Source organism: Oncorhynchus nerka, linkage group LG22 (assembly GCF_034236695.1).
Source record: "Oncorhynchus nerka isolate Pitt River linkage group LG22, Oner_Uvic_2.0, whole genome shotgun sequence".
Taxonomy (NCBI): domain Eukaryota; kingdom Metazoa; phylum Chordata; class Actinopteri; order Salmoniformes; family Salmonidae; genus Oncorhynchus; species Oncorhynchus nerka.
Window position 1 is genome coordinate 83,766,740 of NC_088417.1, and position 23,903 is coordinate 83,790,642.

Genomic DNA, 23,903 nt, shown 5'->3' on the forward strand with positions numbered 1-23,903 from the left:
AAGACTCTTATAGCAGGCAAGGTTCTCCATTATCACAGTATCCAGACAGGGCACTTTGGTGCAACCATATAGATTCTCATATTAATTTTCAATTTTGCAGAAGCATTCCTGTAAAGGTTTATGGGGAATGTATTTTGGGATGATGATTCGAATAAATGTATGCTGTCATGACAATCTGTGTACACTTAAGCAATAGAAAAGGTTGAATCCTACAGAACACAGAACTATGGTATATTAAACCAACCAGAACAAACTTAAAGAAAGAGCACATGGTTTAAAAAAAAAATTCTCACCCATTTCTTTAAATGTTTTATTTTTTAAATTCCCTCTCTTCCTGACTTGTTAAAACATATTTTTGAACAGCATAAGGCTAGTGTATCTGTCATTAGCTACTAGCTTTCATCTGACGTCTTTATTCTTATCTGACACCCTGCTGTTCCTTGTTCTTTTTTACATTTCCTGTTCTTGACATTCACTGACTCCCTGCTGTTCCATGTGAGACCCTCTGAAGTCTCATGATCTAATGATCTGTCATGTGTGTGTCTCTCTATTCTGTCTGCCTGCAGAAGTCTCATGATCTAATGATCTGCCATGTGTGTGTCTCTCTATTGTGTCTGCCTGCAGAAGTCTCATGATCTAATGATCTGCCATGTGTGTGTCTCTCTATTGTGTCTGCCTGCAGAAGTCTCATGATCTAATGATCTGCCATGTGTGTGTCTCTCTATTGTGTCTGCCTGCAGAAGTCTCATGATCTAATGATCTGCCATGTGTGTGTCTCTCTATTGTGTCTGTCTGCAGAAGAAGTCTCATGATCTAATGATCTGCCTTGTGTGTGTCTCTCTATTGTGTCTGCCTGCAGAAGTCTCATGATCTAATGATCTGTCATGTGTGTGTCTCTCTATTGTGTCTGCCTGCAGAAGTCTCATGATCTAATGATCTGCCATGTGTGTGTCTCTACCCTGTTTCTGCCTGCAGAAGAAGAGGATAACTCTGAAGTCTCCTGGCTATGATTAACATACCCAGTCACTACCGCTGTCTCTGTGTCACTCATTTGCTGGGATGGACCATCTTCCTCTGCAACATGCTCTTCTTCACAGACTTCATGGGACAGGGAGAGAGGGAGGGAGGGAGAGAGAGAGACCATTAAAGGACAAACTAATCATATCACTCAGACTACTAATGATTGCCCTTATTTGACAGTCATAAGAGAACTTAATGTTTTCACTCCATTATGCGATCGAGGTTCATCACTGTGTTCATTAAAAGTCTTCCTGTTTATTTATTTAGCACCATCACAACATGCCCTGATTGGTGGGTAGTCTCTCGTCACAGCCTTGGCTGATTTGGTTCTGTGTGCCCAACTATTAATTGCTCTGTAATGAAGACATTGACAGACCGGCTTTATGGTGGTCAGGTCTCATCTGATCTGTATGCTGATGACTGCTCTTACGCAGGCTGCAGTCACACGGTGGTGGTGATTTAGTGGTTGAGACTGAGGCAAACTAAGCAGCAGGTCAGACCTAAACATACCGTGCTTTCGCTGTATCAATAGAGAGCAGTGGCAGATGTGGTTTATGTTGTTGACACAGGCTTTGGCAGCTATAATAACAAATGGGATGGGACTTGTTAACTGTTACAAGCTACTGTACAGCACATGCATTATAAGATAAATACATCATCGTCCTCCATCACTTCATGCAGGCACGGGCTTTTATCTTAACCCTCAACCACCATACCACCACTTATTGATTATATGTCAGAGGAGTGGGTAGAGATTGGAGAGACATATTGAATCAAACACCACATTTATGTAAGTAACTAGTTCAATTCGTATTCAGCTGTGGTGGTGACTTTGTCTCCATTGTGCATGTAATTATCATAATTATGATAATCATCATACTTGGTCATAAAGTGTGTGTAATAATGGTTATGTGTGTGTGATGACAGATTGTGTATAAGGGCAACCCGTATGCGGACCATAACTCTACAGCCTATGAGCGGTATGAGAGGGGGTGGAGATTGGATGCTGGGGTCTCTGTATCAACTCTGTCTCCTCTGCTCTCTATTCCTGTTGTGTCGCATTATTCATAAGTAAGACATTATTGACAGGTAGCCTAGTGGTTAAGAGCATTGGGCCAGTAAGTGAAAGGTTGCTGGTTTGAATCCCTAAGCTGACTTGGTGAGCATGGAGATGTGCCCTTGAGCAAGGCACTTTACCCTAATTGCTCCTGTATGTTGTTCTGGATAAGAATGTCTACTAAATGACTAAAATGTAAAACGTAAATGTAATTGTAGTCATCCAATGTCCACAATGTGATTTAGCTCAAGGGTATATGTGTAGTCACCCAATGTCCACAATAGAGCCGTAGCTAATATCCTTTGCGAATGTTTGTTTTGTTGTAAAGAGACTTACTTCACTCCTCATTCTAAAGCTTATGAGTTCATATCTTGTCTGCTCATGTCCAACCAACACAGGGAACTTTCCACAGAAGTTTGCTCTGAGCCTGCTTGGCGACTGTGGTATATGTTGTGTGACACACACTGATGTAATTACGTATACCCTTAAGCTAAGTCACAGCACAGAACGTATTCAATCATTCACTGCATAAGTGCATAGCAGATGCTTATAATTTCATTATTGTTCGGTAATTGATTTAATTAAGTAAGACTTACTTGTCTTATAGTTAAACTCCAATCACTGAAAGTAGAGCATGGAGAACAAACCAAATTGATCTTCTGTCTATGGAGAATAGTGACACACATTTGCATGCATTAGATCCAATGCCAGTAAGCAGAACAGCAGGCCATCGTCATCCCATATAACTGAATTACCAATGATGACGTGTTTGTTTATTCAGTGGCATTCACATTTTTGACACAAGGAAAGCAAAGTAATAAGGAGCACTATCGCAACAGTTTGCTAAAATAGATATGGAGGGATGGCTTATTCAAATCCCAAGCAGATATAATTTTTGTTGTGCCCTTGAGTAAGAAATCACTTCTCTATTTAGTTATACCTGCAGTCTTCTTAGACATGTTGCGTGTTCTTACACAGTAGTATATACTGTAAAAAAATATATTAAAAAAAGTCTTACTTGGCAGTACCAATCCACATACCGTGTAAAGATGAAATCTCCCTCCCTCTCTTCCTTCTCTCTTTATACGTCTGATGTGTCTTCAGATGTCTAGAGGCTGCTGCAGCCCTTCGTTGATCTGAAGGGGCTCTACTTCGTGGGATACTTTGTGTTTGGTCTGGGCATCAGTCTGATCAACTTGATCCCCAACATCATCACCACCCTCATCCTGTCTTCGGAGTCATGTCCAGCACCTTGTACACCATCCCCTTCAACCTCATCTCAGAGTACCATCAACAAGAGGAGGTCAGTACCCTCTCTCTCTCTCTCTCTCTCTCTCTCTCTCTCTCTCTCTCTCTCTCTCTCTCTCTCTCTCTCTCACAGCCTGGTTCCACGTGTTTGTCCAACTACAATGACCATAGGAGTTGGCAAGACTGCACAAACAGATATCGGACCAGGCTAGTCTCTCACCTCCAGATAGTTATCATGGAACTGACAGTGAATTGTGCATTCTGGAGCTGTAAATTAACATTAACATTAAAAGTTAATCATGTGTAGAGTTTGAAAAATTCATCCACCACCTGTCTGCAGCTCAAATATGGAGTGATGCGACAGCTGCCCTTTTAAACTTGAATGCTCACCATGTCATTTACCAGTGGAGAGGTGAACTCCCCTTTTCCTTTTGATGGAGGTGTAAAGGTACTTTCCAATTATCTTTATTGATTGCCTCTATAGTCTGGTTTCTGTCCAAAGTGTCATAAATCACTTGTCATTCACATAGCAAATGTAATCCCACTGTAGGTTGGTGTCCGTGGAATACTTGAATATCATCTATGCCAAATTACTTTTTACCCTAATTTCTTTTGAGTTTATTCCCAAACTGTCTAAATCAATACCCATCACCCTCCAAAGAAGAGGGAATTTACCCGCCAGCTTGGCCCAAAAATATTTTTGGGTATCACAGATTGTTCTGGCAGTTCTCACATAAAAACTTCATTGTGAGGAATGTGTAACTTGCTTTTTACATTTGTAACACAAACAATGTTTGGGAAAATCATGCTGAAAGTGACCATTCTTGGCCCTTCTAGACCCTTTTCTAAATCCACTTTGAGCCAGGAGAGATTGACATGCATATTATTAATGTTAGCTCTCTGTGTACATTTAAGGATCAGTGGTGCTGCTCTGTTCAGGGCCAATTGTAATTTGCCGATGTCCCTCTTTGGCACTTTACCATATGCCCGGACAGTAGTCCGGGTGCAACAAAATTATGGCTTGTAGGTCTTGTTTTGTTGATAGCAATGTCAAGAAAGTAGAGCAGCGCTTTATTACGGACAGACCTCTCCCTATCTTAGCAATATGTTTTGACCATAACAGTTTACAGTATTTAAGGTGCTCCAATGCTTGGTAAATTAATCGCACAAAAATCCTACAGCCTATCCCACCCCGAGCTGCAACACTGACAGGCTAGGGGCTGTCCACACTTGAAGAGCTGAGTGAATATTTGTTTTTAGAAGCTCTGTGCACAGGCATGACAGTTGGTATAATTTACTTGAAACAAAAGTCTGCTGCAATGAGACTTTGTCCTTGTGTTTCTTGGCTATTTACATTGTTATGTTCACAAGCTAGGTTGTTTTTCAATGTTTGAGTTTCAACTGCTAGGGAAGAGAAGACAACGCAGCCACAGATAGAACAATGAGACAGATATTTCACCAGATGTGTAAATGTGAAGCATCTGCTTGGCATTTCCACTCACTACCCAATATGGTAATGAGAGGAAGCCCAGTGGCTGGCAGTGGGAGAAGATGGATTTTGGCCAACATTCTGCAAATGTTCTCATCGATAGTTCCCACTCTTCCCTAGTTTTCTGTTCCCAAAACTAAAATCTGTTATGAACAGAGTTGGCTACGTTTTAAATACTTTAACCTTTGTCAAAAAAAAAAGTGTTGTTTAGGAGTGCAAAGGCGAATTTAGTAATTGCACACGTGCACTTCACAGAGTAGGCGTTCCCTAATGTAATTATGCAGATGTATGCTAGAATGGGCTAAAGGACCTCCTTGCTTGTTCTGCCCACGATGATTAATTTGTTCCCATTGGAAACGACAGGCTGGGGTCTATCTTGGTTTAGTCATAAAAATCTTTGACGCAGTCAGACTCTCATTCTCACAGGAGAATGACTCAAGTCGCATTGCCACGGTAATCTCCCACCCTTACAGGGACAGGTGAACATCTGTTAAACAATATACCACATTACTTCTTATTAGTAATGCATTTATTGTTTTAGAAACATTACTAAGCATGCTCACCCATTTTTGTTTTGTTGGTGTAATTTTTGCTGAAAAAAAATGATTTTGGCTGGTAAAAATCTGAGTGGCTGGTAGATTTTTAAATCTACCTGACACAGTGGCTCACCCATTTTTGTTTTGTTTTGTTGGTGTAATTTTTGCTGAAAAAAAATGATTTTGGCTGGTAAAAATCTGAGTGGCTGGTAGATTTTTAAATCAGTGGCTCAAAAATACATTTTTGGCCCTGATTGTTATGCAGGTGAGTGAGGACCCAACAGCGATTCAACAGAAACAGAGTCTTTTAATGTCCAAACAGGGAAAACATAAATCCTCAATCTTTACAGGAGATGTCCAAACAGGGAAAACATAAATCCTCTATCCTTGCAGGAGAGTCCTCCTTCTAGTAGTAGAGGAGAATTGCAGGGCTAGCGGCAACAGACTGCAGGTCCCTCTGGGTAGGCGCGGGCCGTAGAGGACAGAGACACCTGCTCACACGCAGCATCTGATGAAGAGGCAGATTACGACAGGACGGGACAAGGGCAAAGCAAACAAGAATCCGACAAGGACAGAAGCAGAAACAGAGAGAGAAATAGAGACTTAATCAGAGGGCAAAAGAGGAGACAGGTGTGAGAGAGTAAACGAGGTCGTTAGGAGAATGGGGAACAGCTGGGAGCAGGAACGGAACGATAGAGAGAGAGATAGTAACCTAATACGACCAGCAGGGGGAAACGAAGAGAAGAGAAAGCACAGGGACAAGACATAACATGACAGTACCCCCCCACTCACCGAGCGCCTCCTGGCGCACTCGAGGAGGAAACCTGGCGGCAACGGAGGAAATCATCGATCAGCGAACGGTCCAGCACGTCCCGAGATGGAACCCAACTCCTTTCCTCAGGACCGTAACCCTCCCAATCCACTAGGTACTGATGACCACGGCCCCGGACGCATGTCCATAATCTTCCGGACCCTGTAGATAGGTGCGCTCTCGACAAGGACGGGGACGAACGGGGGCGCAAGAAAAGGCTTGACACAGGAGACATGGAAGACCGGGTGGACGCGACGAAGATGTCGCGGAAGAAGAAGTCGCACTGCGACAGGATTAACGACCTGAGAAATACGGAACGGACCAATGAACCGCGGGGTCAACTTGCGAGAAGCTGTCATAAGGGGAAGGTTACGAGTGGAGAGCCATACTCTCTGACCGCGACAATACCTAGGACTCTTAGTCCTACGCTTATAGCGGCTCTCACAGTCTGCGCCCTATAACGGCAAAGTGCAGACCTGACCCTCTTCCAGGTGCGCTCACAACGTTGGACAAAAGCCTGAGCGGAGGGACGCTGGACTCGGCGAGCTGGGACGAGAACAGAGGAGGCTGGTACCCAAGGCTACTCTGAAAAGGAGATAGCCCGGTCGCAGACGAAGGAAGCGAGTTGTGAGCGTATTCTGCCCAGGGAGCTGTTCTGCCCAAGACGCAGGGTTTCGAAAGGAAAGACTGCGTAAGATGCGACCAATCGTCTGATTGGCCCGTTCTGCTTGACCGTTAGACTGGGGTGAAAACCGGAAGAGAGACTGACGGAAGCCCCAATCAAACGGCAAAACTCCCTCCAAAATTGAGACGTGAATTGCGGACCCCTGTCCGAAACGGCGTCTGACGGAAGGCCATGAATTCTGAAAACATTCTCAATGATGATTTGTGCCGTCTCTTTAGCAGAAGGAAGCTTAGCGAGGGGAATAAAATGAGCCGCCTTAGAGAACCTATCGACAACCGTTAGAATAACAGTCTTCCCCGCTGACGAAGGAAGACCGGTAATAAAGTCTAAGGCGATGTGAGACCACGGTCGAGAGGAATGGAAAGCGGTCTGAGATGGCCGGCAGGAGGAGAGTTACCGGACTTAGTCTGCGCGCATTCGAACAAGCAGCCACGAAACGACGCGTGTCACGCTCCTGAGTGGGCCACCAGAAACGCTGGCGAATAGAAGCAAGCGTACCCCGAACGCCGGGATGGCCGGCTAACTTGGCAGAGTGAGCCCACTGAAGAACGGCCAGACGAGTAGGAACGGGAACGAAAAGAAGGTTCCTAGGACAAGCGGCGCGACGGAGTGTGAGTGAGTGCTTGCTTTACCTGCCTCTCAATTCCCAGACAGTCAACCCGACAACACGCCCCTCAGGGAGAATCCCCTCGGGGTCGGTGGAGGCTACTGAAGAACTGAAGAGACGGGACAAAGCATCAGGCTTGGTGTTCTTAGAGCCCGGACGATAAGAAATAACGAACTCGAAACGAGCGAAAAACAGCGCCCAACGAGCCTGACGCGCATTAAGTCGTTTGGCAGAACGGATGTACTCAAGGTTCTTATGGTCAGTCCAAACGACAAAAGGAACGGTCGCCCCCTCCAACCACTGTCGCCATTCGCCTAGGGCTAAGCGGATGGCGAGCAGTTTGCGGTTTCCCACATCATAGTTACGTTCCGACGGCGACAGGCGATGAGAAAAATACGCGCAAGGATGGACCTTATCGTCAGATTGGGAGCGCTGGGACAGAATGGCTCCCACGCCCACCTCTGACGCGTCAACCTCAACAATGAACTGTCTAGAGACGTCAGGTGTAACAAGGATAGGAGCGGATGTAAAACGCTTCTTGAGGAGATCAAAAGCTCCCTGGGCGGAAACGGACCACTTAAAGCACGTCTTGACAGAAGTAAGGGCTGTGAGAGGAGCTGCCACCTGACCGAAATTACGAATGAAACGACAATAGAAATTCGCGAAACCGAGAAAGCGCTGCAGCTCGACACGTGATTTAGGGACGGGCCAATCACTGACAGCTTGGACCTTAGCGGAATCCATCTGAATGCCTTCAGCGGAAATAACAGAACCGAGAAATGTGATGGAGGAGACATGAAAAGCGCACTTCTCAGCCTTCACATAAAGACAATTCTCTAAAAGGCGCTGGAGGACACGTCGAACGTGCTGAACATGAATCTGGAGTGACGGTGAAAAAAATCAGGATATCGTCAAGGTAAACGAAAACAAAGATGTTCAGCATGTCTCTCAGTACATCATTCACTAATGCCTGAAAGACAGCTGGAGCGTTAGCGAGACCGAACGGCAGAACCCGGTATTCAAAGTGCCCTAACGGAGTGTTAAATGCTGTTTTCCACTCGTCCCCCTCCCTGATGCGCACGAGATGGTAAGCGTTACGAAGGTCCAATTTAGTGAAAAACCTGGCTCCCTGCAGGATCTCGAAGGCTGAAGACATAAGGGGAAGCGGATAACGATTCTTAACCGTTATGTCATTCAGCCCTCGATAATCCACGCAAGGGCGCAGGGTCCCGTCCTTTTTCTTAACAAAAAAAAACCCCGCTCTGGCGGGAGAGGAGGAAGGGACTACGGTACCGGCGTAGACAACGTTCGGGAGCACGACCGGTGAGGAGGAAGGGAGGTGGCCCTGGACCGACTGAAGACCGTGCGCAGATCATGATATTCCTCCGGCACCCCTGTCAAATCACCAGGCTCCTCCTATGAAGAGGGGGCAGAAGAAACAGGAGGGATAGCAGACATTAAACATTTCACATGACAAGAGACGTTCCAGGAGAGGATAGAATTACTAGACCAATTAATAGAAGGATTATGACACACTAGCCAGGGATGGCCCAAAACAACAGGTGTAAAAGGTGAACGAAAAATCAAAAAATAAATGGTTTCGCTATGATTACCAGAGACAGTGAGGGTTAAAGGTAGCGTTTCACGCTGAATCCTGGGGAGAGGACTACCATCCAAGGCGAACATGGTCGTGGGCTCCCCTAACTGTCTGAGAGGAATGTCATGTTCCCGAGCCCAGGCTTCGTCCATAAAACAACCCTCCGCCCCAGAGTCTATCAAGGCACTGCAGGAAGCTGCCGAACCGGTCCAGCGTAGATGGACCGACAAGGTAGTACAGGATCTTGAAGGAGAGACCTGAGTAGAAGCGCTCACCAGTAGCCCTCCGCTTACTGATGAGCCCTGGCTTTTACTGGACATGAAATGACAAAATGACCAGCGGAACCGCAATAGAGACAGAGGCGGTTGGTGATTCTCCGTTCCCTCTCCTTAGTCGAGATGCGAATACCCCCCATCTGCATGGGCTCAGCACCTGAGCCAGTGGAGGAAGATGGTAGTGATGCGGAGAGGGGGGAAACGGATAATGCGAGCTCTCTTCCACGAGCTCGGTGACGAAGATCTACCCGTCGTTCTATGCGAATAGCGAGTTCAATCAAAGAATCCACGCTGGAAGGAACCTCCCGGGAGAGAATCTCATCCTTTACCTCCGCGTGGAGACCCTCCAGAAAACGAGCGAGCAACGCTGGCTCGTTCCAGTCACTGGAGGCAGCAAGAGTGCGAAACTCTATAGAGTAATCCGTTATGGATCGATTACCTTGACATAGGGAAGACAGGGCCCTGGAAGCTTCTTTCCCAAAAACTGAACGATCAAAAACCCGTATCATCTCCTCCTTAAAGTTCTGATACTGGTTAGTACACTCAGCCCTTGCCTCCCAGATTGCCGTGCCCCACTCACGAGCCCGTCCAGTAAGGAGAGATATGACGTAGGCGATCTGAGCTGTACCCCTGGAGTACGTGTTGGGCTGGAGAGAGAACACAATATCACACTGGGTGAGGAACGAGCGGCATTCAGTGGGCTCCCAGAGTAACACGGTGGGTTATTAATTCTGGGCTCCGGAGACTCGGAAGCCCTGGAAGTAGCCGGTGGATCGAGATTGTGAATATGTTTCGAGAGGGCGGAGACTTGTGAATATGTTTGCTCGAGAGGGATCTCGAACGGAGACTTGGGCGGCTTCTGTTAGGGTCTCAACGGAGTCATGTCGAAACAGGGAAAACAGCAAACAGACAAAATTCTATCCTTGCAGGAGAGTCCTCCTTCTAGTGTTGCAGGGCTAGCGGCAACAGACTGCAGGTCCCTCTGGGTAGGCGTCGCTCCCTGGAAGAGGCAGATCTCGAGACTTAATCAGAGGGCAAAAGAGGAGACAGGTGTGAGAGAGTAAACGAGGTCGTTAGGAGAATGGGGAACAGCTGGGAGCAGGAACGGAACGATAGAGAGAGAGAGAGATAGTAACCTAATACGACCAGCAGGGGGAAACGAAGAGAAGAGAAAGCACAGGGACAAGACATAACATGACACTGATAATACTATATTGGATGCATTAACAGAAATGACCATAACCAAACAAACATTGCAGATTAGAAATGATGGACAGTAACGGTAACTGTAGGCTACTACTGGTGATATATGTAATGTAATGATAGACAGCAAACAACGCACACAATGAAGTTATGAAACAATGAATATGCACAAAAAGGAGGTAGTGAGCACATCCTGGAGAGAGACGTACCTTGTGCATCTGAGCCACAATCCCCATATTCTTGGTCCGTGTCATCCCTGCGGCTTCTTCAATGGATTAGTCCACTGAGACAGGCGCAAATCAGACAGGTCTTGTGTGATACTTAACTTGACATTTCTGCCATCCATCGTGAGATCGTGGGAGGACAACCAACCTTTCAATTAATGGCAATGCATTTCTAATATGCAATAAATGCTAGGTTACACAATTTCTTATAATAACAGTCTCCAGTATCATCATTTCCAAGCGAACAAAAACAGGGAGAAGGTCGTATCTGTAGACATGCTGAGATAAAAGAACATCCTCTTTGTCAGAATTCAGTCAGCCTTCACAAGTTCATAACATGCAAAAGTGTCCCATTATGTGTTTTACACCTTCAGCAGAGATATTTTTTATGTATTTATTTTATTGAACCTTTATTTAAATAGGCAAGTCAGTTAAAAACGAATTCTTATCTACAATGACGGCCTACACCGGCCAAACCTGGACGACGCTGGGCCAATTGTGCTCCGCCCTATGGGACTCCCAATCACAGCTGGTTGTGAAACAGCCTGGATTTGAACCAGGGTGTCTTTAGTGACCCCTCTAGCACTGAGATGCAGTGCCTTAGACCGCTGCGCCACTCAGGAGCCCGTAATAACATTTCTGAGTGCATGATATTCAGTTTCACTGGCAGATACTTTAGTATGTTCTATAGATGGTCTTAAACTGCAGTAATGTATGTCTGAGATGATATGAACATGACTGGGCATTCAAAAATATCTGTATCCACTCATCATCATCAATAGTGTCTCCCAGGTCTTCCTCACATTTTAGTTTGACATGTTTTGTGTTATTGGGAAAAGCCTCAACCTTAAATACAGTTTGGAAATCAACTTGAGGTTTGTCAGACTGTCTTTAAATAGTTTCAATCTTTGAAGTTTCTGGCTTGTCCAGTGTTTTCTCCACTGAGAGAATAAAGTGTTGTATCTGCAAAAGTTCACTTCAGCGACATCACAGACTGGTCTTGCCTGGTTGCCTGGCCCTGATGAGACCCCTGTCACCATCTGATCCTGCTCAGATGAGGCATGACAAAGAATTACCTTGGTGTACATTTATACATTGTTTTATCCAATAATATAATCAATGGTTCTATAATTGAAATAAGCATTATTCCCAGATCCCAGACTATAGCCCACCCATCAACTCAAGAAGGAACTTTATACATTCATTGATTGTAATAATATACTGCAAAATTCACCTGTTCTCCATAGACTGCTCTTCCCTGGCTGTCTGACCCTGCTGGGACACCTGTCACCATCTGATCCTGCTAAGACTGACTGTGCACCATGACATCATAGCCTGTAGAGCTGTTTATACTGTGTCAGTGTGAAAAGTAGGGAATTAGCTAGGGAAATCGAAAGATCAATAACGTTACATTGCTTTACTGATTCCAATAAAAACGCACATTGCACAGTCAAAAAAGTCAGAATATCGGTCTTCAATCATTTAGCTGCTGGTTTCATTGTTTGATTCAGGTCTAGTGTGATTGAGGCAAAAATAATAGCTAAAGTTAGTAAGATTGCTACCTAATGTTTGCCAACTTATTGCTAGCTCTAATGGTACATCAACTGACGAAAACTAGCCAAGTTAATTGCCTTCTGTTGAAACGGGACAAAAAGGATACAAAACATTTTCATACACACCCCAGCTGTTAGATACTGCTACCAGACAGATAACTCAAGCTGCACTGGCTGTGGTAGCTACTAACTAGCTAGGTAGTTCATTATCTTCAGACAGAACTTCAATCGAGAAAGGATGAAACATCACCATAGCTAAAATGATATGTTAGTTACACTACTAGTTCAGCAGTTACCTCGCCAGCTACATCAGTCAAATAAAGAGTAGCCAGTTTCTGCTCTGCTCGTTTTACAACTAAGAGAAAATGCTCAACACACACAGCGACAGCAGATGCAGAGTGTCTTTCAGAATCTTTGCCTTCATGCAGCCTATCTGCACGCTCTGTGGTGTCTGCGTGGTACTAAATCTATCCAGCCTGCTGAAACCGCCAAACAGCCTATCCGACTGCTCTGTCACATCTGCATGGTCCTAAAGCACACCAATGGCACTTCTGGTATCACAGTGCAATGAAAAACTGGGGGAGACAAAAATGCAATTTTAGAATGTGGAGGGTCATGCCCCCCGCGTCCCTTTCTGTCCTTACAACCCCCATCTCCCAATTAACATTACTATAATAGTCTGGACATCGTTACCTGCTGAGCCTGTCAATGCCGAGTGATCAACAATTTGTTGGTCAGTATGTGACCTAAGCTAAGAGCAGGTGTGACATTCACAACAGACACACGTCCCAAAAACCCTCCCCTCTCTTCAGACATAGAGGACAACCTCTTCCTCTCCTTAAATCAGCAGTCAGCTGTAGAAACAATAACAAAGCTGTCTCCCAGGCCCTGGTTCGGTAAAAAGCTGAGGGGCTGGAGAAATTTAACCACTCTAAAATACCTAGACAGAGCTTTGGATGCAAGGACTGACTATCCATGATATCACAATTATTGCTTTAACCATGTTTTTAAGGCTATATAGTGTTTGTTTATATTTTCTTTGTTAAACTTTTTTGAAATAAACCCAGATATTATTTGGGGTTCTGATGGACTAAGCTCATGAGGCATTTATAAGTAAGTTATAATCTTCAAGAATCAATGAGTACATATCATTAATTCATAAGTCCTGATTGACTGTGGCTGATTGACCCTTTGACTTTAACGCAGATGGGTCATCCCAGCGCACAAAGTACAAGAAAGAGGATTTCAACACCCACCATCTCAGATTGTTCTGAAATCGTTTCTGTTAGATACAGATAAGATTAGCATTCCTGCAACATTATTCTGAGAAATTAAGCTAATTGATTGCACCCAAAATGTCAATTTTAATACATAGCATTCATATAATATTTAATAAATATAGTACCTAACATCTGATTTTTCTAACAATGAGTTAGGAATCCAAAGAAATGGTGAAAAGCCACCCAAGGACACCCCACATCAATCCTACCATAACAACCAGTATATAGTATCAGTTCTCTATCTCTGACAAGTAGTATTGAGCTGCAGCTCAGAGTATTGTTTCTTCACCCTACGTAACATATTTTCAGTGAATTTGGTGATGTTCAGAGAAAATAGTAATTGAAGTTGTTAGGTTTTTGTCCCACCCCACATTCTGATATTACCAGGTTCTGACCAATAGATGGTGGTGTTCCCTCTATTAGGTGAAAATCTGACACTTTTGTTGGCCACTGTTTCAAATGTTGTTTCACAAGTCAACTGTACATACAGTGCATTCAGAAGGTATTCAGACCCCTTGACTTTTTCCACATTTTGTTACGTTACAACCTTACTCTAAAATGGATTCAATACTTCCCCCCCTCATCAATCTACACACAATACCCCATAATGACAAAGCAAAAACAGGTTTTTAGACATTTTTGCAAAAAATGAAATATCACATTTACATTAGTATTCAGACCCTTTACTCAGTACTTTGTTGAAGCACTGAGAACACAGGACATAGGATGAAGAAACAATACTATTTGCCACAGCTCCATACTACTTGTCAGACATAGCAAACTAATACTACACTGAAGAAAAATATAAACGCGTCATGTAAAGTGTTGGTCCCATGTTTCATGAGCTAAAATATAAGGTTCCAGAAAGGTTCCATATGCACAAAAGCTTATTTCTCTCAAATATTGTGCACAAATTTGTTTACATCCCCGTTAGTGAGCAGTTCTCCTTTGCCAAGATAATCCATCCACCTGACAGGTGTGACATATCAAAAAGCTAATTAAACAGCATGATCATTACACAGTTGCACCTTGTGCTGGGGGACAGTAAAAGGCTACTCTAAAATGTGCTATTTAATTTTGTCACACAACACAACTCCACAGATGTCTCAAGTTTTGAGGGAGCTCGCAATTGGCATGCTGACTGCAGGAATGTCCACCAGAGCTGTTGCCAGATAATTTAATGTTAATTTATCTACCATATGCCACCTCCAATGCCGTTTTAGAGAATTTGGTAGTAAGTCCAATCGGCCTCACAACCGCAGAGCACGTGTATGGCATCGTATGGGCGAGCGGTTTGCTGATGTCAAAATTTTGAACAGAGTGCCCAATAGTGGTGGGGCTATGGTATGGGCAGGTATAAGCTACGGACAATGAACACAATTGCATTTTATCGATGGCAACTATATTATATTGTACTATATTTATTGAATGTTATATGAATCCTATTAAAATGGCCAATTACATTTTATATTATATTTCAAAATGATAACGTTGCAGAAATGATCATCTTGTCTCTTTCTAACTACAGAAACGAATTCAGAACAATCTGAAGTGGTGGGTGTCATGATTTGCTGAAATGACATGGAACAACTACCCAGATGTGAAACAGGCTTCGCTAAGACATAATGCTTTTCTATTAGTGTTTTGGTATAGAAGTGAACACAACCTTTCAGGATGTAAATAGGGAAATGTTTGGCTTTGGATGGAAAAAGTGATTAATGAGATTATCTTCGGCCAATCTGCACTTTACTTTATATTCAACCCTTCCTGTCACCTTCAGTAAGGACATCTCTGGACAGCACTTTTCACTGGTTAGTGAAAATATCTATAAACTTAGGACAGTTTTGATCCAAATCTGAATTTGATCTAAATCATTTAGATTGATTATGGTAATATATCTCAATGAAAATCAATTTTCTTTGAGATTTAATTAGTATAATCAATCTAAATGATTTGGATGTCTACTATTTTATCCATATTATCTTATAATATCCATGTTATCCACCTGAGAACATAATGTACCGCAATAAAGTCCCAAATTACGAACTGTAGTCCAGTCTGCCGATGCACGAGGCTGATTAATTTCAGTAGAGATAATCCTTAAATCACTGCTTTCACTATAAATTGGGGAAATACGAATACTGCATAATAAAACAGATGGAATGATTCCAAAAACGTTCATAAGTGACAAAGCAAAAGTTTTCCCACCCTTTGCTCCCAGGTGGTCAGCAGTCGAAGGCACTGCAGCTCAGTGCAAGAGGTGTCACTACAGTCCCTGGTTCAAATCCAGGCTGTATCACATCCGTCCGTGCTTGGGAGTCCCATAGTGCAGGGCACAATTGGCCCAGCATTGTCCAGGTTTGGCCGAGGTAGGCCGTCATTGTAAATAAGAATTTGTTCTTAACTGACTTGTCTAGTTAAATAAATAAACACATTTTAAAAATCCTCAATTTCACTACCATAGAGCACACATTTGTAATGTGCCTGCTTTCCACTATCCCCTCTGATAGATTAGTCAATTACACATAATTATTTCAAACTCAGCACCATTGCCTAGTAATCTATTGTGTTATCAATTTATTTACTCCCTATTGTAATGATGGGGCGGTGAGTCGGAAGCAGGTGCAGATGAAATGTTTTAATAAAACAACAAGAACACGACACTAACATAAGGCAGGACATCAATACACAAGAACAATGCAAACTGGTGAATGAAATGGGGACTGACATATAAAGAGGAGGAAATTATGAAGGTAACAGAGTCCAGGTGTGAATCATAATGATAATGATTCCCAGGTGCACGTAATGATGAGTGCCAGGTGTGCGTAATGATGAATCCCAGGACCGGTGGTTAATATTCTGGCGGTGTCGTATGCCAGAGGGGAGGAGCAGGAGCAGACGTGTCACCTACAGTATAGAGCAGGACATGAAGGGGATTTGTGTTAACTAGTTTATTGATTTGGAGATGAGGCATTGCTTCTAATTCTGCTTACCAGGCATGTTCACAAGACTCTTCCCCAGCCACTCTTATTCAAGTATTGTGTCACCATGTCTCCAATTCCCTTCAGTTTTACCACATGATTTTCACTACATGTTTTACAGTGTGAACTGTGAATACGTTTGTCATGAATACATTTTGTTGTGTGTGCATATGTGTGCACATGTGTGTGTGCGCATATGTGCATATTTGTGTGGTGTGCACACTTGAGTGTGAGAGTGTTTCTTATGGAATTTCTGACATTAATTTTTTCCTCTTGTGACATTATACTTATAAAAATGGAATGTTTTCCATCCTCCCACCAGGTGCAGAGGAACCTGGGGAAAGGTAATCTTGCTGGACAGGATCGAGGTATCGGGCAATGGATTGTGCAGCGCTCACGTGTATGATGCAGCTGGCTCAGATCATCGTAGGGGCGGGACTGGGTCGTTGGTCAACATGGCAAGAAGTGTGATTGTGGTGGTCCTCTTCACATCAACAATGTCTTTACTTGGTTGTCTGTTCATCGCCGTCCACATCAGATACGTGGAATCATCTCTTTTAATAAAGATATTTACGAAGACCCTGTATTAACCTGGTCTCCCTCTATTCTTTAAATGCTTTGAAGGGTTTTGTAAATGGCTTCAAAAGATGCATTATACAGTTGAATTCGGAAGTTTAAGTACACCTTAGCCAAATACATTTAAACTCAGTTTTCACAATTCCTGACAATTAATCCTAGTACAAAATCCCTGTTTTAGGTCAGTTAAAACCACTTTATTTTAAGAATGTGAAATGACAGAATAATAGTAGACATAATGACTTATTTCAGCTTAAATTTCTTTCATCACAATCCCAGTGGGTCAAAAATGTACATACACTCAATTGGTATTAGTATTAGGTAACATTGCATTTAAATTGTTTAACTTGGGTCAAATGTTTTGGGGAGCCTTCCACAAGCTTCCCACAATAAGTTGGGTGAATTTTGGCCCATTCCTCCTGACAGAGCTGGTGTAACTGAGTCAGGTTTGTAGGCCTCCTTGCTCGCACACACATTTTCAGTTCTGCCCACAAATTTTCTATAGGATTGAGGTCAGGGCTTTGTGATGGCCACTTCAATACCTTGACTTTGTTGTCCTTAAGCCATTTTGCCACAACTTTGGAAGTATGCTTTGGGTCATTGTCCATTTGGAAGACCCATTTGCAACCAAGCTTTAACTTCCTGACTGAGGTCTTGAGATGTTGCTTCAATATATCCACGTAATTGTCCTTCCTCATGATGTCATCTATTTTGTGAAGTGCACCAGTCTCTCCTGCAGCAAAGCACCCCAACAACATGTGTTCTTCGGCTTACAAGCCTCCCCTTTTCCTCCAAACATAACAATGGTCTTCATGGCCGAACAGTTCTGTTTTTGTTTCATCAGACCAGAGGATATTTCTCCAAAAAGTACAATCTTTGTCCCCATGTGCAGTTGCAAACTGTAGTCTGGCTTTTTTATGGCAGTTTTGGAGCAGTGGCTTCTTCCTTGCTGAGTGGCCTTTCAGGTTATGTCGACATAGGACCTGTTTTACTGTGGATATAGATACTTTTGTAGCTGTTTTCACCAGCATCTTCACAAGGTCCTTTGCTGTTGTTCTGGGACTGATTTGCACTTTTCGCACCAAAGTACGTTTATCTCTAGGAAACCGAACCCGTCTCCTTCCTGAGCGGTATGACGGCTGCATGGTCCCATGGTGTTTAAACTTGCGTACTATTGTTTGTACAGATGAACGTGGTACCTTCAGGCGTTTGGAAATTGCTCCCAAGGATGAACCAGACTTGTGGAGGTTTACATATATATATTTTTTTACAATTTATTTTAATTTTCCCATGATGTCAAGCAAAATTACATGCACTGAGTTTGAAGGTAGGAAATACATTCACAGATACACCTCCAATTGATTCAAATGATGTCAATTAGCCTATCATCAGCTTCTAAAGCCATGACATCATTTTCTGCAATTTTCCAAGCTGTCTGAAGGCACAGTCAACTTAGTGTAATGTAAACTCCTGACCCACTGGAATTGTGATACAGTGAATTATAAGTGAAATAATCTGTCTGTAAACAAATGTGGGAAAAATTACTTTTGTCATGCACAAAGTAGATGTCCTAACCGAATTGCCATAACTATAGTTTGTTAACAAGACATTTGTGGAGTGGTTGAAACACTAGTTTTACGCCATCCTAAGTGTATGTAGACATCCGACTTCAACTGTACAGTATATGTAACTGAGCATGGCAGAACTAACTGTGTGCAGATCAATGATTTCCATTCCACCTCCCTCTCTTCCGGTGTAGATGTTCTCAAAAAGATCTTGATAAAAACATATGAAGCATTCTAATGTTGTGCCCTTAGTCAAGGCTTTCAACCTGACTACTCTCCAACATCTATTAAAGCCTAAACCGTGAACCAAGTGGCTCCAGATGAATTCTGCCAGGCACATAAATCGAAATGTAATTATTAAAAATTAAGAAGTTGAACTCCTCTGAAAGAGATTTACACAGAAGCATGTATTGTGCAGTTTATCGCGTGGTATGCATCCACAGAGATGCAGTATGTCATGTATTGTGCAGTTTATCGCGTGGTATGCATCCACAGAGATGCAGTATGTCATGTATTGTGCAGTTTATCGCGTGGTATGCATCCACAGAGATGCAGTATGTCATGTATTGTGCAGTTTATCGCGTGGTATGCATCCACAGAGATGCAGTATGTCATGTATTGTGCAGTTTATCGCGTGGTATGCATCCACAGAGATGCAGTATGTCATGTATTGTGCAGTTTATCGCGTAGTATGCATCCACAGAGATGCAGTATGTCATGCGGTCTACCCTGAGGGGTATTGTCAATGATGTGCCCCTTGCAGTGCTCGTTATAGTTGGTGCAGAGTGAGTAGGTGTCTGTCAACCCCCCACCTTTCGTAAGCAACTTTACAGGTCACTGCACACCTCTGGCATGCCAATTTTTCCTAGAAGCAATTAGCTCAGAATAAAGGACTAACTGCTGGTGTATGCTCTTATAATAGTCATGATTACAAGTGATGTCAAATAACTATCTCACACACTGCACCTCTAAATTGAACTCTGAAAAACAATGAAGGACAGAACATTCAGGTAAATGTGGGGGAGAGAAGAGGGTAAGATAGCCCACTGTTTGTTTCCACTTCAATTACTGACTTATAACATCTTTGTGCAACTTAAATAGATTCTGCACAACTGAATACATTCCCTACCGGTTAGATATATCACAGTAATTGTAAAAAGGCAGCAAGGAGGAGCGTGTGTAAGACTTATTTACCACATCACAGTTGTAATCTATCAAGCTGTGTATGTCAAGATGATCCAGGTCTTTATTTTGATGTGCCACACATAGACATTAAAGCCCACAATTTACATAAGATTAACCGACTGACTTGTTTTACACATGAATGATGTGCATCTATGAAACACATTTCGAAGAGGGAAATGCCCGTTATTCAGTTGTAACACGATTGAGTGTCATTGGAAAAGGTCTCTACAATACATTTCTGAATCTGTCTAGGCAAGTTTGGGCTTCAATCAGTCCAGGGCATGACACTTCTCACTGATGCGTAAAATTGACAAAAATAGTGTTGATAGAAATAAATAAATACATGTATATATATTTAATGAATAAATAAATCGATCAACACATTAATACATCCAAACAAATCGACTTGGCACCGTTGACAGCTTGGTAGGCTGCATGTATTAAGACAGGCTACGTACTGTTCGGGAGCATATCGTTTCTCCCATTGTAAATGACAACACCAGGTGGATAGAAAACCAAGGCTGGCTCTGCCGGACTTAACGGTACCAACGCATGTCCATGCTCGTCTTGCTCTGGCTTGGTCGTCGCCGTAAATGGTCTCATGTTGGTCACGGATGGAGAAGTTATTTGCCAAAAAAGTTTTTTCAAAGCCTTTCTGAACTCTCTTCTCATTAGACAATACAATATGGGGTTTAGACAGCTGTTAGAGTGCGCCAAACAGACAGACACTGGGAATACATATGCCTGCGTGGTGTAATATGCCCAACTGAAATGCACAACGTTGAGTTTTATGAGAATTCCCCACGCCGTTAGTGCCTGGTTCGGCAACCAACAGAGGAAGAATGACAGAACCACTATAGTCACAGATTTTGTCACTTTGGAGCGCCTCTTTGCGCTGGAGGTGTTCACATTCCTGGATGTGATGAAGCGCAAAAGCAGCAGGTAGCAGACGGAGATGATCCCCAGCGGTATTAGAAACCCGATCAGTACTTTTTGACTATGGTAAAGTCCAAGCCAGAATTGTGCGTCAACGGTGTCTGGAAATTTAACAAGGCACAGTTCCTCGTTGGAGACAGTCGCCGTTGTGGAGAACACCGCATGGGGCAAAGCTGCGGATATAGCAGCAACCCATATGACAATGCTCATAAAGCGCGCGGAGCAGCAGCGAGGACGGCGCCGCCTGCTCTTGAGAGCCGATGCAACCGACCAGTACCGTGCCACACTCATAGCAGTCAGGAAAAACACACTTGCGTACATATTCATCGCTGTCACGTAAGACACTATCTTGCACATGGCTTTTCCAAAAAGCCAGGTGAAGTCCAAAGCGTTCTCCACTGCCCAAAAAGGAAGAGTTAATACAAACTGGAAATCAGTCAACGCTAAACTCGTCACGAAAAGGTTAATGGACGATTTCTTCCATACTTGTTTAGACTTCATGAGATATAAAACAAGGATGTTTCCTATCAACCCCAAGGTACAGACCACAGAGTAAATCACAGAGATTATTATTCTCAGGACGGCGGATCCATCCCCGAATAAATCACTTTTCTCCAAATCAGACAAGTGAACGTACTCTCCAAAGGACTGGTTCGTTTCGTTAAGCATGAAAGAGAAGTTGAAGTCAGCAACAGGATATAATCCTGAACCTTCCTCGCTTTGTTCCCCATGCATCTCCGAACTCAGCCTCGCACCGCTGCTGCTCAGAAAATCCATTTCATGTCCTGACAGTTGCCTCGGATGTTATGGGTATCCCAAATGTCGAGACGCACCTGCTGCAGCTTGGTCTCTCTCACAATGTTATGGGTAGTGTTCTTGTTGAGTCTTGCAGAAACACACACAACAACCTGTTAGATGCCAAATCCGCGTTGAAATGGTCGAATCACGATCCCAGATGACCATTATCAAGTTTTGAATTTAAAAAAATATATAAAAAATTAATCAATATAACATAATGCGTAAAAGCATTAATATTGTGTGAACGGTTATATCATCATGAAGAAATGAAGGGACCCTTCCTCTGAGTGTTAAGTGGGGTATGACTTGAAAGGATCTACCTGGGACGTGTTTTATTTAAACATCGCCGCAGGGATTGGACAATGTGCCTTTTTACGCATGTGCATTTATGGTGCTGGCAGCAGTGCTGGTTTTAGGGAGTTTGCTAACATGAGCGAAAATGGATCTATCCAAATCAAATGGATCTATCCAAATCTCTTCTCCCCGCTGCAGTACATCTTTAATGGAACGAAAAGGGAGTCATAAACCATTTGAGCTCATGCATTATATCATAGACCCATAATTGTATTACTCTGCCATTAATCCTGGAGAGCTCCATATTACCTGAAAAACGTATGAGGTAAACTTAAATTTGTGGCTTCAATTCCACTGCCACGTGATCTGCAGTTGTGTGAGAGAGCCATGCCTTCCAGTTAGGCTTTTCAGTACATTACATACATTTATTTAGATTATAAATAAAAATGTTCTCAATCATCAACTGTAAAACACTTTTTGACAACTGTTGATGCAAAAGGGATTACTACATATAATGTAATTGATTGATTTAATGAAGTGAGATAATAAAACAATAATTATCTTTATCCTCCTCATCAGTTTTACCAGGCACGTCGCCCTGCTCCACATCCACAACACTGTCTCGGGACTCGTCTGAAGTGGGTAAACCTGATATGGCAACTTCGGTCTGTAGCGTATGAACCGTTTGAGCTACAAACTAATATGACCTACTATGGAAAGGGGAGATTCTCACGGACACGATGGTACTCTCCTTCTGAAGGCAATCCATACAAACAAATGGAAATATGGAAGTAGTTTTGTGCCAACAAAATAAAGGGTTAAATATGTGTCTAAGAAAACCAAAACATTTCCTAGATATAGGACAGACACTTCAAAACCTTATTCTTATCATTTCTTTTTTGACTGTCTTTTTAGCCATTTATGAATGTGTTATTCAGGCGAAATTCAATATTTTATTAAATCATTTGTTTAACAAAATGTTGATACCTGAAGGCTAAATTATCTATGGCATGTATTGAATTACAGACATCTTGCCGTGGCGTATTCATTTTGACAATAGATGTTATGCCGGTTAAAGCAACTGTTAAATTATTCCATCTACAGAGGTCCGGTTGAATTGATTGGACTGTTCTGTTAATGTTTCTGGCTGTTTTATCTAAGGAAGTCCCGAGAGGCAGTGGGGCTGACTTGTTTAGATTCCTTTTATAATTTTTCTTGAGATGAAGCTGCATTTATCTATGCTCTTCAAAGCGTTTGGGAGTGGTTAATATGCATTGCCTAGATAGAGTAAAATATCATCTGCATATAATGAGATAAAGTGATCAGTAGATTTTAGGAAAACTGGATGGCAAGGTTTTGAAAGGACTTTGAAATTTGATAGCAGTCATACAGCCTTGAAAAGGGAAGATATCAAACGCTGACAACTATAAAATACCATCAAAGGACATTTTAATCTTCTTTAAGACATTCCATGCTAAATGATTCAACGCTTTATAAAAATGTATTTTTATATTGGTGGTTTCATAGCAGCAGGAAGTAGTTTAGAGTTGGGGGTGTTGCGATGCAGAAAACAAATATTTGCCCCTGCTGAAGAAGTCTATTGGTCCACTAATATAGACTAGTAAAGGCCCAGTGCACTACTTTTGTGATTTTTTAAAATACGACATATATTTGAGTGTTTACCAGCATTTGTGACTTGAGTCTGATAATTATCTGTACAAAACAGTTAATCTAATAATATTTGTGGAATATAAAAATACTTGCTTGATATACAGTGGGGAGAACAAGTATTTGATACACTGCTGATTTTGCAGGTTTTCCTACTTACAAAGCATGTAGAGGTCTGTATTTCTTTAACATAGGTACACTTCAACTGTGACAGACGGAATTTAAAACAAAAATCCAGAAAATCACATTGTATGATTTTTAAGTAATTCATTTGCATTTTATTGCATGACATACAGTAAGCATTTGATACATCAG

At 42.6% G+C, this 23,903-nt stretch overlaps 1 protein-coding gene and 1 long non-coding RNA gene across 2 annotated transcripts; one reads left to right on the plus strand and one right to left on the minus strand.

Moving 5' to 3' along the window:
* The first annotated feature begins 1,678 nt into the window (after positions 1-1,678).
* Positions 1,679-17,142, plus strand: LOC115104739 (uncharacterized). Its single transcript, XR_003859807.2, has 3 exons — positions 1,679-1,810; positions 3,182-3,380; positions 16,889-17,142. It is a non-coding gene; the product is annotated as an uncharacterized LOC115104739 (long non-coding RNA).
* Positions 17,143-20,342: 3,200 nt separating this feature from the next.
* LOC115104740 (relaxin-3 receptor 1-like) lies at positions 20,343-21,605 on the minus strand. Its single transcript, XM_029626092.2, has one exon. It carries the CDS (start codon positions 21,603-21,605, stop codon positions 20,343-20,345), a length of 1,263 nt encoding a protein of 420 aa, XP_029481952.1.
* Positions 21,606-23,903: the final 2,298 nt, after the last annotated feature.